The 13420-nt window shown below is 35.2% G+C and overlaps 2 protein-coding genes across 2 annotated transcripts in view; one reads left to right on the top strand and one right to left on the bottom strand.

Moving 5' to 3' along the window:
- The first annotated feature begins 196 nt into the window (after positions 1–196).
- med19b (mediator complex subunit 19b) lies at positions 197–5032 on the top strand. Its single transcript, XM_016233100.1, has 6 exons — positions 197–511; positions 2683–2805; positions 3142–3275; positions 3497–3593; positions 3676–3770; positions 4410–5032. The coding sequence occupies exons 1-6, from the start codon at positions 307–309 to the stop codon at positions 4473–4475; spliced, it is 720 nt and encodes a 239-aa protein (XP_016088586.1). The 5' UTR covers positions 197–306; the 3' UTR covers positions 4476–5032.
- Positions 5033–5118: 86 nt separating this feature from the next.
- Positions 5119–13420, bottom strand: part of slc43a1b (solute carrier family 43 member 1b) — a 13979-nt gene continuing 5677 nt past the window's right edge. Inside the window, exons 6-15 of the mRNA XM_016233087.1 lie at positions 11143–11235; positions 10884–11017; positions 10054–10205; positions 9822–9971; positions 9522–9557; positions 8714–8846; positions 8492–8621; positions 7307–7380; positions 6192–6315; positions 5119–6054 (exon numbers count right to left, since the gene is read on the bottom strand). Coding sequence (XP_016088573.1) covers positions 5863–6054; positions 6192–6315; positions 7307–7380; positions 8492–8621; positions 8714–8846; positions 9522–9557; positions 9822–9971; positions 10054–10205; positions 10884–11017; positions 11143–11235 — 1218 coding nt within the window. The 3' untranslated portion in view covers positions 5119–5862. The remainder of the gene's footprint in view (positions 6055–6191; positions 6316–7306; positions 7381–8491; positions 8622–8713; positions 8847–9521; positions 9558–9821; positions 9972–10053; positions 10206–10883; positions 11018–11142; positions 11236–13420) is intronic.

The raw sequence follows: 13420 nt of genomic DNA, 5'->3' as shown, positions 1-13420 counted from the left end.
CCGTAATAAATAAACTCCCATTTTGACATGCGTCACTGACACGAACGTTAATTATTTGTCTCATCTTATATAATTATTTTTGCAGATAAACTACAGTAGTATACAATATAATGCATTTTTAGGACGCATTATATGAGTCTATTTGGTGCAGTTTCGGAACTTGGTACTACAAGATCACGTACTTGATATATTACGGTAAATTTCCCCAAACAACCGGAAGCAATTGTCAACAGATCGTCGTTCTGCAGTAGCAAAGCCGAGATAAACGCCCACACAGTAATAACATCGTAGTGTAGTTTTGCCATCATGACCGAAATCTTCTCTCTGTACGGTCAGCCTGATTCACAGGGTCCAGCAGGGCCCTCTGCGCTTGGCTTTGGATCTGGGAAACCTCAGGTACCCCAAAACATGGGCCCGATGTGTTTCCCGCATCAGATGGTGGATGAAGGGGGTCCGATCAGAAAACCCGCCGCGATGAACGAGCCCTTCTACCTGCTGCGAGAACTGCCCAGTGAGCGCCTCTTTGTGATTTTAATATTGGGGATATTATTGATTTCGTCGTAATAATATATAATAAAGTACTGTGTCAGTGTCGGCGTCATTCTAGAGTGATTGTATAGCATGTACCCAGGTATTTACATGGTAATTCAAAGAATACCATGGTAACCATAGTTCCAGGGCAGGACTTAGGGGGGCGGGGGCCCCTGGGCTTGAGGTTATGTTTGGGCCCTATACCTACACTACAAATGCCCTCAAATAGAACATCATTATGGAGTAACACAAAATACACAAACATATGCTTTGAGGTTCATAAATAGTACAATTAATATGCAACATGTCTAGGCTATAATCAAAGTTTAAATGTAATATTAAATATTCATTATAATATAATAAACAGGATGTGTTCTCTCAGTTGAGAGATGAAAACCCTGAAATAACTTTGAGCAAAAAAAAAAAATAAAGCCAGAGATGTTGGCTTATTAGTATTGTAAAAGTTATTGTCATATCTATGTCCTCTTATGTCAGGTTCTTATTTAATCAATAAATCCAATCGAATAAAAACGCATGCTGGCTGTTAACAATCAAATGAAATCGCTATCAACAAAATTCATAGATGGATTGTGCGTAAATGTTAAGTTTAAATATAACATTTTAATGTAGAAATATTAAATGATTGCAAAAATGAAAAAAGCTACTTTTTAAAATATGAAACTACAACCGCCAGCAGGTGGCAGCAAGTGACTTGTAATGAGTGAGTTAAATCAACCGATTCGTTAAAAAATCTGATTCATTTAACTTTGCAAATTGACTGTACTTATAGCCTGATTGAATCATTTGCTGGTCTGTGTAACGCTGAGGAACAAAACACTGTTGTTCGGAGACACGGCGGTTCTGCTGTTTGTTCTATTTTCTTTCTGACGGAATTTTGTGTCTGAAAGTTACTCTGTAAGTTGTTGTTTATTGTACATTAGCGATCGTGCAGATATTTGAGAAAAAAACAGGACTCTTGTTTGTGTGATAGGCATAGCTATGTTATAAAAACAGAAACTCATTAAATTGCTATTTTTTATTTAAAATGATTACATTTTGATTACATTTCTTCCTCACTAGGCCTATGTGTAATGGCAGTAAGACGAGAGAGAGCGCTCAAAACTCATCAGATGATCGCATAATTTAGTGGAACATTAATATAGTAATATAGAATCATCCTCTGTAAAGATATGAGGTGTGAACATTTAAGAATTTATCATTATCTTTCTAAATGTGCGCTCTTTTGGGGCTAAAGGTTTAATGGAGCTGCTTAAAGTAGTCATGTGATAACAAACCAAACTGTGCAGACACGATTCAATAAGTGTGTCCTTCTTCTATGTGAAATAATCATAAATACCAGCTTATGCCCTGGCTGGCCCGTTTAGATCTTGTATGCGCAGTGGAAATGTGGCTAATAATTTCTGAATATTGACTGGCATATAACAAACAAATCAAACAAACGTAAACGGGCAAAGGCGGGGCCCATGGGATGCAGCCCACTCAAGCCCAATGGTAAGTCCGGCCATGCATAGGACCATGCAATATGTCATGCCATTACCCTAGTAACAATAGTTAACAGCATCACTGTTACTCAAAAATATTATAAAATTAAAAGAAAACCACTTATTCATTTGTTATGGTTTTGATTTTATTAAAAATAATGGTTGTATTTTGTTTTATAGTTTTTAACCAGGGAGCCGGGGCCACTAGAGGGCCTCAGCAAACTTCCAAGTGGGCCTCTTGAGACAAAATAAGCTTTAAAATAAGATAAAAAAATTAAAGTGTGATTTCTCAGAGTGGAAAAGTCATGTAATTTAATAAATATTAATTAAAAAATCGTACAATTAATTGGCAATTTGTTTTTATCATGAATATACATTACATATTGTTCTGCTAGCTATATATTTGTTAAAAATAGTGGGATCCCTGAAGAACATTTTGCATTTAAAACTTTATTTTAATTTTAATTATTATTAGGTACTTGTTGTAATCTATGATGAAACAAAACATAGTAATTACAGCAGATTTACCAAAGGAAACCAATCAGCCTTGGAGTCGAAAAGATGTTACCATGTAAATTTTGTAATGGTAGTGGGTTATTTTAGAGTTTATGTCACCTTTATGAACCGGTTAACACTCATGTCTTCACAGTGGAGAATGAGCTGACAGGACACACTAATCTCATCACACACTACAACCTGGAGCACGCTTATAACAAGTTCTGCGGAAAGAAGGTGAAGGAGAAACTCAGCAACTTCCTTCCAGAGCTTCCTGGTGTGTATGCATACTTTTACCTTTCACTGCCGATTTTACAGTAGTTCTAGAACCTCAAAGGGATAGTTCACCTAAAAATGACAATTCTGTCATCATTTACTCACCCTCCATTTGTTTTTTTGCTCTGTTGAACACAAAAGAAGATATTCTGAGGAATGTTGGCAACCAAACAGTTCACAGCAGCCCATTGACTTCCATAGTATGAAAAAAAGTCTATGGAAGTCTATGGCTACCGTCAGCTGTTTGGTTAGCAATGTTCTTTTCATTATTTTGGGGTGAACTATCCCTTTAACTATCCGCCACTGCCTGTATTGAAACTACACACCTGTATTCCAGGTATGATCGACAGCCCAGGCATTCAGGACAACAGCTCTCTGCGATCTGTCATTGAGAAGCCGCCAGTGTGCAACAACTCGTTCAGTCCTCTCACTGGGGCTATGCTCACTGGCTTCAGGCTACACACTGGCCCTGTAAGTGTGTGTGTGTGTGTGTGTGTTTGTGAGAGAGGCTAAAGAAGGATCCCCTTTGCATTTAGGGAGGCAAGTGTAACTGATGCTGCCTCTACTTTGACTGTACTCGGAGGTTTGTCGATGTCTTTCTTAGACAGCGTTGGTAGCAAATGGTTATGTGGGTCAGACATTTGTTGTTGTTTTGCAAGCAAGGTTTATTGACTCTCTCCGTCCTGACAAAGTTACCAGAGCAGTACAGACTGATGCACATTCAACCACCGAAGAAGAAGAACAAACACAAGCATAAACATCATCGGCCTCAGGATCCCTTACCGCCAGGTGACGGTCAAACACAAACACACAAAGAAACGAACGGTTGCTTTCTTAAATCTTGACTGTCAAACTCACGTCTTTACCACAGAAACTCCGTCAGATTCAGACCATAAGAAGAAGAAGAAAAAGAAGGATGATGACCCGGACAGAAAGAAAAAGAAGAAAGATAAGAAGAAGAAAAAGGTTAATTGGAGTTATTATGGTCTTCATATGACAGTACAGATTACAATTGGCCTTAATTTATAAGAAATCTTCTACACTACTGTTCAAAAACTTTTTAATAATTTAATGTTTTAAAATCTCTTATGCTCATTTATTTGATCAAAAATACAGTAAAACAGTAATGTTGTGAAATATTATTACAATGTGAAGTACATATTTTAAAATATAATATATTCCTGTGATGGCAAAGTTGAATGTTCAGCATCACTACTTCAGTGTCACATGATCCTTTCTGAAATCATTCTAATATACTGATTTGCTGCTCAAGAAACATTTCTTATTATTGTCAGTTTTGAAAACAGCAGTGCTGCTTAATATTCTTATGGAAACCATTATTCTCTGATTAATAGAAAGTTCAAAAGTACTGCATTTATCGAAAATGATCAAAAATATTTTGTAAAATTACAAATGTCTTTACTGTCACTTTTGATACATTTAATGCATCCTTGGTACAAGAAAGTATTAATTTCATACCGTAAAGCTTCTAACAGTAGAGTATGTTTTTGATTTGTTCATACATTAATACAATATTAATTCAATTGTGAAATAGTACACCTGATATCTCTGATAAATACAATATTGTTATTTCTCCATGTTCAGAATCGCCACAGCCCTGATCACCCAGGCATGACTGGAGCTCAGCCCAGCAGCAGCAGTCTGAGATAAAAACTGCCTCAATGGCAGAAAAACAAGAGGAACGAGATGAAGAGAAGCACAAGCTGGACATTTGGGGCTTTTCTGGGACGTCACAGATTTAATGTTACAGTGACTCAGATATGTGTGTATATAGTGTGAGAGTATATCATTATGTAATGTACCAGAACACCTGGTAACCATTGCATCTGTTATATTTGTAAGTGTCTTAGTGCCTCTGTGTCTATTTATGAGCACGATGAATCATTTTTCATTCAACTTTTTTAAAACCTTTTTTTACAAATAAAACAATCAGCTGAGAAATGGGCTGATTTGTGAAAAAAAGATTAGAATTTTTTTTTCTTTCAGGCATATTTACAGTCGTGAGCACAGTACAAGCACCATTATGTTGAACAATCATTAGAATCATTGAAACCGATAACATGATCACAGTTCTGTAACATACAGAACAGCACTTTTGAAACAGCGAATATAGTGCAAAACTGGCCTCTGCAATAAAATGAATCATCTGTATTTGTCATATAAAGCTGCATTTCCATCAGGTTTTTGAGAGAGGGATGGCAAAAAAAATCTATGTCAAGGTAAAGTGAGCATTACATGAAGCCCTGCCTCATTTACCTGAGTCTTGAAGGAGGAAAAAAATTACATTCTCTACATTCCGTAAATGGCGAGCGTTATTTAAACATTTTTTGACTACGCATACTAGTGAATATGAATATGTCTGTGTCCTGCACATTCATAATGAAGATCATAACATGATAGAATACAAGTTCACAGTAATTCGTGAGCTACTCTCCTAAAAACTCCGGCATAGACTTTCAAGGAGGTTTTTTGATCGAGATATGGAGACTGAAGGTCAAGTTTCCCTTTTATAGTATCTCAGCAAGTTAGATCAAGTTTTGATGAAAGATTATGAACACAAAATGATTGTCTTTGGTATAAAATGCACTGATTAATTGTGCACAATAACACTGATTTTCTTAAAGTAAATGGAGCTAATTTTGATTCACACTGACTAACAAAAGTTTCGAGGCAGGAGGATTGATATGCAATGTCAATTGATCATATTTAACGCCTCCTGGTTCTGCTACCATTTTAATGGACATCTAAAAGTGTCAATGCAATAATAATAATTGGAGAAAACTAACTATAATAATGCAAACTATATATTGTAGGTCATGGCATAATGTTTTTCTGATAGATATTAAACGCCTTGAAAATACATCCTGCCCAGTTAAAGCCTTGACTGATGCTTTGTTTTTAACACTGTTTTATATTTGTCAATACTTCAGTGACTGAACATGAAGTCCGATAATTCAGTTTCTGAAGTGCCATGATATAATAACTCATAAATCAGGTGTATAATTCACATACACCTCAATCCTAAATGTTTTCCACCTCAGACGTTCCCGTTTGTTTGATATTTTGCTGAATCATTTGTTTGGTTGAGGCTGTTGCTCTCCTGCGCTGACTGGCTCATTGACAGACTATGACGGGCTGCCTTCTCCTTTATAATTTGTCTCTGGTGGTAGAAGAGGTATCCCGGCAGCAGGAATCCAACCAATGAGAACACAAGCAGGCCCAAGTTGATCTGTTGATTCAAAAAGTGTTATGTTTGGTACTTTGTCCAAAATCTTGATTATGTTGACCTGCACTATACTACAATACAAATACACATTTGCTTTGCACATGAATGGTGTATTACACTCAACAATGTGTTTGTCTCACCCAATAAGGATCACCCTTCAATGGTCCCAGCATCCACATGAAGAGTGGTTGTTGTAGGAGGGCAAACACAGCACTGATCATGGACTGCAAGCCCGTCAGAGTGCCAAAGTGATTGGTTGGGTAACTAAATATGCAAATAAACACTTTGAGGATAACATAAACAGCTAATATTACACATATGCAACTTACGGAGCCATTTTTAACAGTTATTTGGGATTCAAATCATAGTATTATCATTAACTAAAACTAAAACCCATAAAAAAAAAAACATTTTCATAAGATAAACATTAACTGAAAACTAAAATATAAAAAAACCTTCAACTTATTTTAATTCACCTAGATGCCAAGGCAACATTTATAATTTTTGTTTAAAGTACTAGAATATCAGAAACTAACTTACTAAAAACTATGAAGACAAAAAAAGTTATAAAAATGGCAAACACACAACAACATTTCAAAAACTTTAAATTTAAAATAAAAACATAAAAAGTCTAATTCATTATATGTGACCCTGGACCACAAAACCAGTCATAAGGATCAATTTTTTGAAACTGAGATTTATACATCATCTGAAAGCTGAATAAAGCTTTCCATTGATGTATGGTTTATGATAGGACAATATTTGGCCGAGATACAACTATTTGAAAATCTGGAATCGGAGGGTGCAAAAAATATTGAGAAAATCACCTTTAACGATGTCCAAATGAAGTCCTTAGCAATGCATATAACTAATCAAAAATTAAGTTTTAATATATTTACAGTAGGAAATTTACAAAATATCTTCATGGAACATGATCTTTACTTAATATCATAATGATTTTTGGCATAAAAGAAAAATCTATAATTTTGACCCATACAATGTATTTTTGGCTATTGCTACAAATATACCCCAGCGACTTAAGACTGGTTTTGTGGTCCAGGGTCACATATTAACAAAAACTATAATAGTATGCCAGTGATTCTAAAATAACACTAATTCAAATTATTCATTTTCACTTTTTGGCTAGAATTATTAAGCTGATCTTCAGTCGAGCATGTGTTTGTGTGCTGTGTTCAGGTCATTTTATCCTTAAGCAGCACATAAAATCATGTGGATTTTGACCAGTAAAACTCACACAGCAGCGTAGAGCCCACCACAGCAGGAGTGAATAAAACCTCGAACTGCAGTGTGAAGAACAAATGACACCACCTGATCAGAAAGGAGAAAAAGAAAAATACATAATAATTAATGGTCATCAACATTTTCATGTTTTGTAGCATAAACACAGCAAGGTCAAATGTTTTTTTTTAATTGTATTTACATTTATTTTATTTATATGATTATATACTAATATTATGTATCAGTGCAAAATTATATATAAAAATTAAATAAAAATTATATATGGTGCAAAATTATATAGGATTTTATAAATTATGTATGATTGCAAAGTTATATATGAATATGTAAATGAAAATTATGTGAGTGCAAAGTTATATATGAATATAAAAATGCTAATTTATATATGAAAAATTAACTAATACAATTGTAATTAAATATCATTAAAGGTGCAATAGGTGATTGTCTTCAGAAACATTTTTTGTTATGCTGGTTGAAAGTCTCTTCACATGCCGATAGCCCTCATTAAGTTAAGTGGTCTAAATGTATTTGTCTGTATTTATATATTCTGTGGAAGGCGTAGGACCAAGAAATGTTCGTCCAATCAAAACATTCGGTCCGAGCGTTTTAATTGGCTTTCCTACCTGCCTGTCAAATATGTATTAGCATACCTCTGCACACCTGGTTCGCGCAGACAGGTTACGTCATCAGCTCGTTCACGCATGCTGGGCAGACAGAGCGAGAATGGCAGACAAACATCAACAACCCGATCTTCCTTCCTGGTATTGTAGTACTTTTAAAGTTTTCTCACCGGTGAATGACGCATGATGTAGCCCAGCGGTTCCCAATTCCAGTCCTTGCGATTCAGATAACCAGCTCTTTAGAAGTGAGCCGAAGGGTGCATGAACTGTGTTCCGATCGATAGGATCCCTACACAGTGTTCACTGCTCCCGCGAGGATTGGAATTGGGAACCGCTGATGTAGCCTATTGTAATGTTGTCTCTGGTATTCTGGTCTGTGAGCTTATATGCGTTCAGGGGGCATGGCTTTGGATGGTGATTGCAGGGAGGGTGGGACTTTCGCTTTCAGTGCTATCAGGCTAAAGTTAGCATTTTCCAAGATCTCCTACTGCACCTTTAAATAACTAAATAACATTCTGCAGTATTTCTGAACAAATAAGTAAATTTGTGACATTGTGTCTAACCTGTACGGGTAGATTGTCTATGAGAGAGATGATGCCGAAGATGACTAGCAGAGTGTTCGTAAGGATGAAAGCTCTGATGGCGTTGGTGAGTTTCTGGATCTTTCTGTCCCTTTTTGGAGGCTCGGAGGGACTGAAGAAAACAATGAAAGGAACCAGTTAACAATGTAACTGACATATCAAAGTAATTGAACATTTCTCTCCTTCTCTTTCAACCACCTTCACCTTTTTTCTCCCTCTGCTGAATTTACCACGTCCTCGCACTCCTTCATTCTCCAGTCCATGATGTAGCCAATCAGAGGACAGGAGACCAGGCAGAGCAGCTGAAGAGTGCCAAAGATGGACGGGCTGATATTCACTATAACACACACACACACACACACACTCTCTCTTTTATATTCCATTCACTATACAAACACTTCCCTGAATAATGTTGCCATATAATCCTGATATTGCACTGACTGATGCTTATACTGATACATGATATATTAAATACATTAAACCAAATAAATGAAACTAGATTTTTTTTTAATCAGAAGTCATTTAACTTTAGCGAGACATTTTTAAATTTTTATCAACTGGTGTCAAGGTCGCTATCGTCCTTCAAATTTCTCCCTGGTTTGATATTTTGTTTTCTAACGTAATATCATTGATACATTAAAGGGACAGTTCACCCAAAAATGAAACTTCTGTCATCATTTACTCCCCATCCACTTGTTCCAAGCCTGTATGAGTTTCTTTCTTCAGTTAACCACAAAATAAGATGTTATGAAGAATGTTGGCAACCAGACAATTGATGGTAGCCATTGATTTCCATTCCCTATGAAAGTCAATGGCTACCATCAACTGTTTGATGTTCTTCAAAACATCTCATTTTGTGTTCAACAGAAAAAAGAAATTCATAGGTTTTTAACAAGTGGATGGTGAGCAAACGAAGAAATTTCATGTGAGGGTGAACGGTCCCTTTAAGTGTGTCATAAGTGTCCAAATATCTGTTTGTTACAAAACCAAAATAATATATGACTTTTCATACCTTTCTCCTCTGCCTCCTTCACCAACTCCTCTGAGGCTAAACAGACACATACAGGAAGTGAAAATAATGCAATATAAAGCCAATTTAAACTACTAACTTTACTACCCACTTACAAACACCCACCACTAACACATGCTTCTGCAAAACTATAGCAAACACCTGTAGGCTTGTGCTGATTACATTTACCCATCTGTCCATAAGCTAATTTATGAAAACACATTTCAAAGAACAAAGTCATTTTCTTTCGTATTTTTTAATTTAATTAAAAACAAATGACTGAAATGTTTAGCTGATACTCACGATTAGGGTCACCATGTGTAACAAGGAACTCCAACATCTTATTCATGGCACCCATGAAAAAAATGACACGGAGCTGGGTCATCGCCATTGTGATGATGCTCCACAGGAAAATAGGTGAGCACACAGAACGATAAAAGCGAGGAGATCCTGCTGTCCAAACATTGACAACAGAAAGATTATTTTATGATCAGATTCACAATGTTTTTGTAGACAGTGTGTTTGTGAGACTTGCCCTGGCTCTGGGCAGCTGTTCCATCGCTAGGAGCTTCATCAGTGGAAAGTTGTTGTTTGGTCACATTTTGCTCTTTAGGAGTCTCCTGAGTGAAAGAACTTTCTTCAGTCATCTTTTGGTCCACTACTTCACTTCTCAACTTCACCATTGTACTGTGAAATCCAGAGTAACAGAAATTCTTGTACAGTTTTACAATAATAGACACAATTGTTTGTGTATATATTGTGAATGCTGTATATTTGAATTCTTCTGATACCGCTGTTCAAAAGGTTGGGGTCAATGTTTTTAAAGTCTCTTACACTCACCGAGGCTGCATTTATTTGATAAAAAAAAAATACAATATTAATATTTTAAAATTTATGAGACTTCAGACAAACCATTTTCTATTTTAATATATTGTAAAATATATTTTATTACTATGATGGCAAAGCTGAATTTTCAGCATCATTACTCCAGGCTTCAGTGTCACATGATTCTTCAGAAATCATTCTAATTTGATGATTTGCTGCTCAAAACATCATATTGTTATCAATATTGAAAACAGTTGTGCAGCTTCATCTTTTGGTGGAAACAGTGATATTTTTTCCAGGACTTTCGATGAATACAAAGTTCAAAAGAACCGCTTTTGAAATAGAAAATCGCTTTTGATCAACTGAATGCATCCTTGCTAAATAAAAGTATTAATTTCTTTAAAAAATAAAAACTTACTGACTCCTAACTTTTGAATGCTAATACATGTGTAAATGTAAAAAATAATAATCCCATTAGGTGTGATGTTTAGGTCTTGTAATTTTTTAGGCATATAGTGTATGTATTTGGCATGTACTGACGTGTATCTGATGTCCTCAGGGCCAGGAAAAGATTCTCCCGGCCAGTTAATAAAGCAGTTGAGGAAGACGAGGCAGGCAAATCCTGCCCATACCCAGAATATAACAGAAAAAGAGACGCCCACATCATAGATCAGCTAGAGGACAAGACAGAAAGAGTCATGTTCATATGCTGCACGGCAAGACACACGTATTTGTGCATAATGTCCAAATACAAATAAGTTGTTCGATCTTGTTTGTAGCCAAATTAAACAATCTCTACCTTGACTCCTGGAAAGGTGACGGCAGAGGAGGCGTACGAGCCAATCATGAGCGAAAGAATCGTAGACCGCACATTTCCAAACATATTTGGCAACTGAGAAAATCAAACATGAAGAAAAGAATCAGAAATGAATATTCTAATGTATGTATTCAAACTGTAATGTTTGTCTATTGCCCCTAGAGAGCATTATGAGCTTGAAGTTAGAAATAGCCTTTTTCAGCCACACAATATGTGAAGACAACTCCTCATGCAGCGATGTTCTAGCCTGTAGAATTTCGCCATACATGTGGGTGTTTGCTACTGCTTATAATTTATTTGTTATTTAAATATAATTATTAATAATATACATGTAGTACATTAAATAAATGATATGCAAAAACAAATAAAATAATATTAATATATATAAATTAATGATATATAATAAATTAATATTATTTATTTAGTCATTAATTACTATTAAAATATAGTTGTTTAATATGTAATTATATTTATTATATAACATATAATTATATTTCAATACATACATGCATACATAAACTGGCTGTTGTGCCAACAATGCTCTACCACTCCAAGCAGATAAACACACACACACACACTCAAACAAACATGTCCCTATTCAGACTGACGCAAACACAAACAGTTCATTGCCAGCTCTTAAATATAACCCTACTATTTTAGCATATAAATAGGTTGCTGAAATGAAATACTTTCAGGAAGCTGACATGTCCTTCAGTGTGACATGCCATAATCCATCTAAAACTATTTAAACTATAGTAGTTTGCTAGTTTGTTTATATTATACACGCAGTTCATATACAATACATGTGGAGCTCATATAAAAACATGATTCAGGTTATCTAAGCTCAATTTAGGACGTACGTGTGTGTGTGTGTCAGTATGCAACTATGAAATTTGACAGCCTGGACAGTAAACACACAAAGATCACAGACACAAGAGGACAGAAAGAGGAGGGAGGAAGAGTTCAGTGCGTTTGATAAACTAAAAAGGGGACATTGTGGCAATGTTTGCATGTCTCATGACAATTATCTAACTGGCAAATAATGTATCATATCTACAAGTCAAGCACAAAACGACCAAGAAACAAACAGTTTCTGCTTTAACGTCCTCTTTTTATCATCCAGTCAAATCCAGATTAATAAAATCTATACACATTTTCCTTGTTATATATGAAGAGTTCAGATGCAAAAGTCTCTAAGTGCCGTTTGAAATTTTCATCTAAAATTAGCATTTTTATCAAGCTCCTATGTTCAGTAATTTTACTTTAATGGTAATGTATAGGTCCTTTTCTATGCCATTAAAGTGAAATAAATTAACATAAATATAGGAGTCTGATAAAAATGGCACTTAGAGGCTTTTGCATCTGAACTCTTCACATATACATACATATATATATACATATTATATATAATATGTTCAAGATCTATGTTAAAATAGTAATTTTAATAGTAAACTTTTAAAATTAAAATAGGTTGTGAGCTTTGGGATGACACTAATACCCACAAGATGTAAATTACAAAATATACCCCAGATATGAATTAATCGTAATACATTTATGGTACATTTTAGGTAGTGTAAAAAATAAGGAGGACACGTGAGGGAAAGCAAGGACAGGGCATGTTATGTTGGGAGACGGTGGGCTTGGTGGAGTAGAGGGCGTGAAGACAGATCTGTGCTGTGATTGGCTGAGATCAGCATGCCAAACTGTAGAGCAAGGGGATGGAAAACATGTGCAGCACTGAAGTGATCAGCAACAGACAAGAGCAGTATCTCATGCAGGTGCAGAAAATGGCATCTTATATGCACAACAAGAAATGCGACAATCAAATGTTTTGATATAATGTAATGAGGAGCAGTATTCAAAGGTTTAATAGCAATTTTGCAAAATAAGTGTAGCCAAAAGGCATCATACATTGCATACAGAAATTATTCCAACCACTTTCAGATGCACACACATACTTACCAAGCATGCATACTGACTTTTTAAAGTCACTTAAAAATGGTCACCAAGACTGCATTTATTTGATCAAACACAGTAAGACAGTAATATTGTAAAATATATTATAATTTAAAATCACTGTTTTCTAATTTTAATATATTTTAAAATGTAATTTCTTCCTGTCATGGCAAAAGCTGGCAAAAGCTGAATTTTCAGTGTTCGATGTTGAACAGTTTATGCAGGTTAATAGTTTTGTAAAAATCTATAAAAGTATTATTTATTTTATATATATATATATATATATATATATATATATATATAT

The sequence above is a fragment of the Sinocyclocheilus grahami genome, unplaced genomic scaffold, assembly GCF_001515645.1.
Source record: "Sinocyclocheilus grahami isolate Dianchi unplaced genomic scaffold, SAMN03320097.WGS_v1.1 scaffold17.1, whole genome shotgun sequence".
Classification (NCBI taxonomy): domain Eukaryota; kingdom Metazoa; phylum Chordata; class Actinopteri; order Cypriniformes; family Cyprinidae; genus Sinocyclocheilus; species Sinocyclocheilus grahami.
Note: the sequence above shows the minus strand (reverse complement) of the source record. Positions and strands in the feature narration are given on the sequence as shown.

Excerpts from the sequence above, each read along its gene's own strand:
- med19b (XM_016233100.1), top strand. The coding sequence starts at position 307 with ATGACCGAAATCTTCTCTCTGTACGGTCAGCCTGATTCACAGGGTCCA. Across the intron at positions 512-2,682 it reads CCTGCTGCGAGAACTGCCCA|TGGAGAATGAGCTGACAGGA; the intron begins GTGAGCGCCTCT and ends ATGTCTTCACAG. Across the intron at positions 3,771-4,409 it reads AAGATAAGAAGAAGAAAAAG|AATCGCCACAGCCCTGATCA; the intron begins GTTAATTGGAGT and ends CTCCATGTTCAG.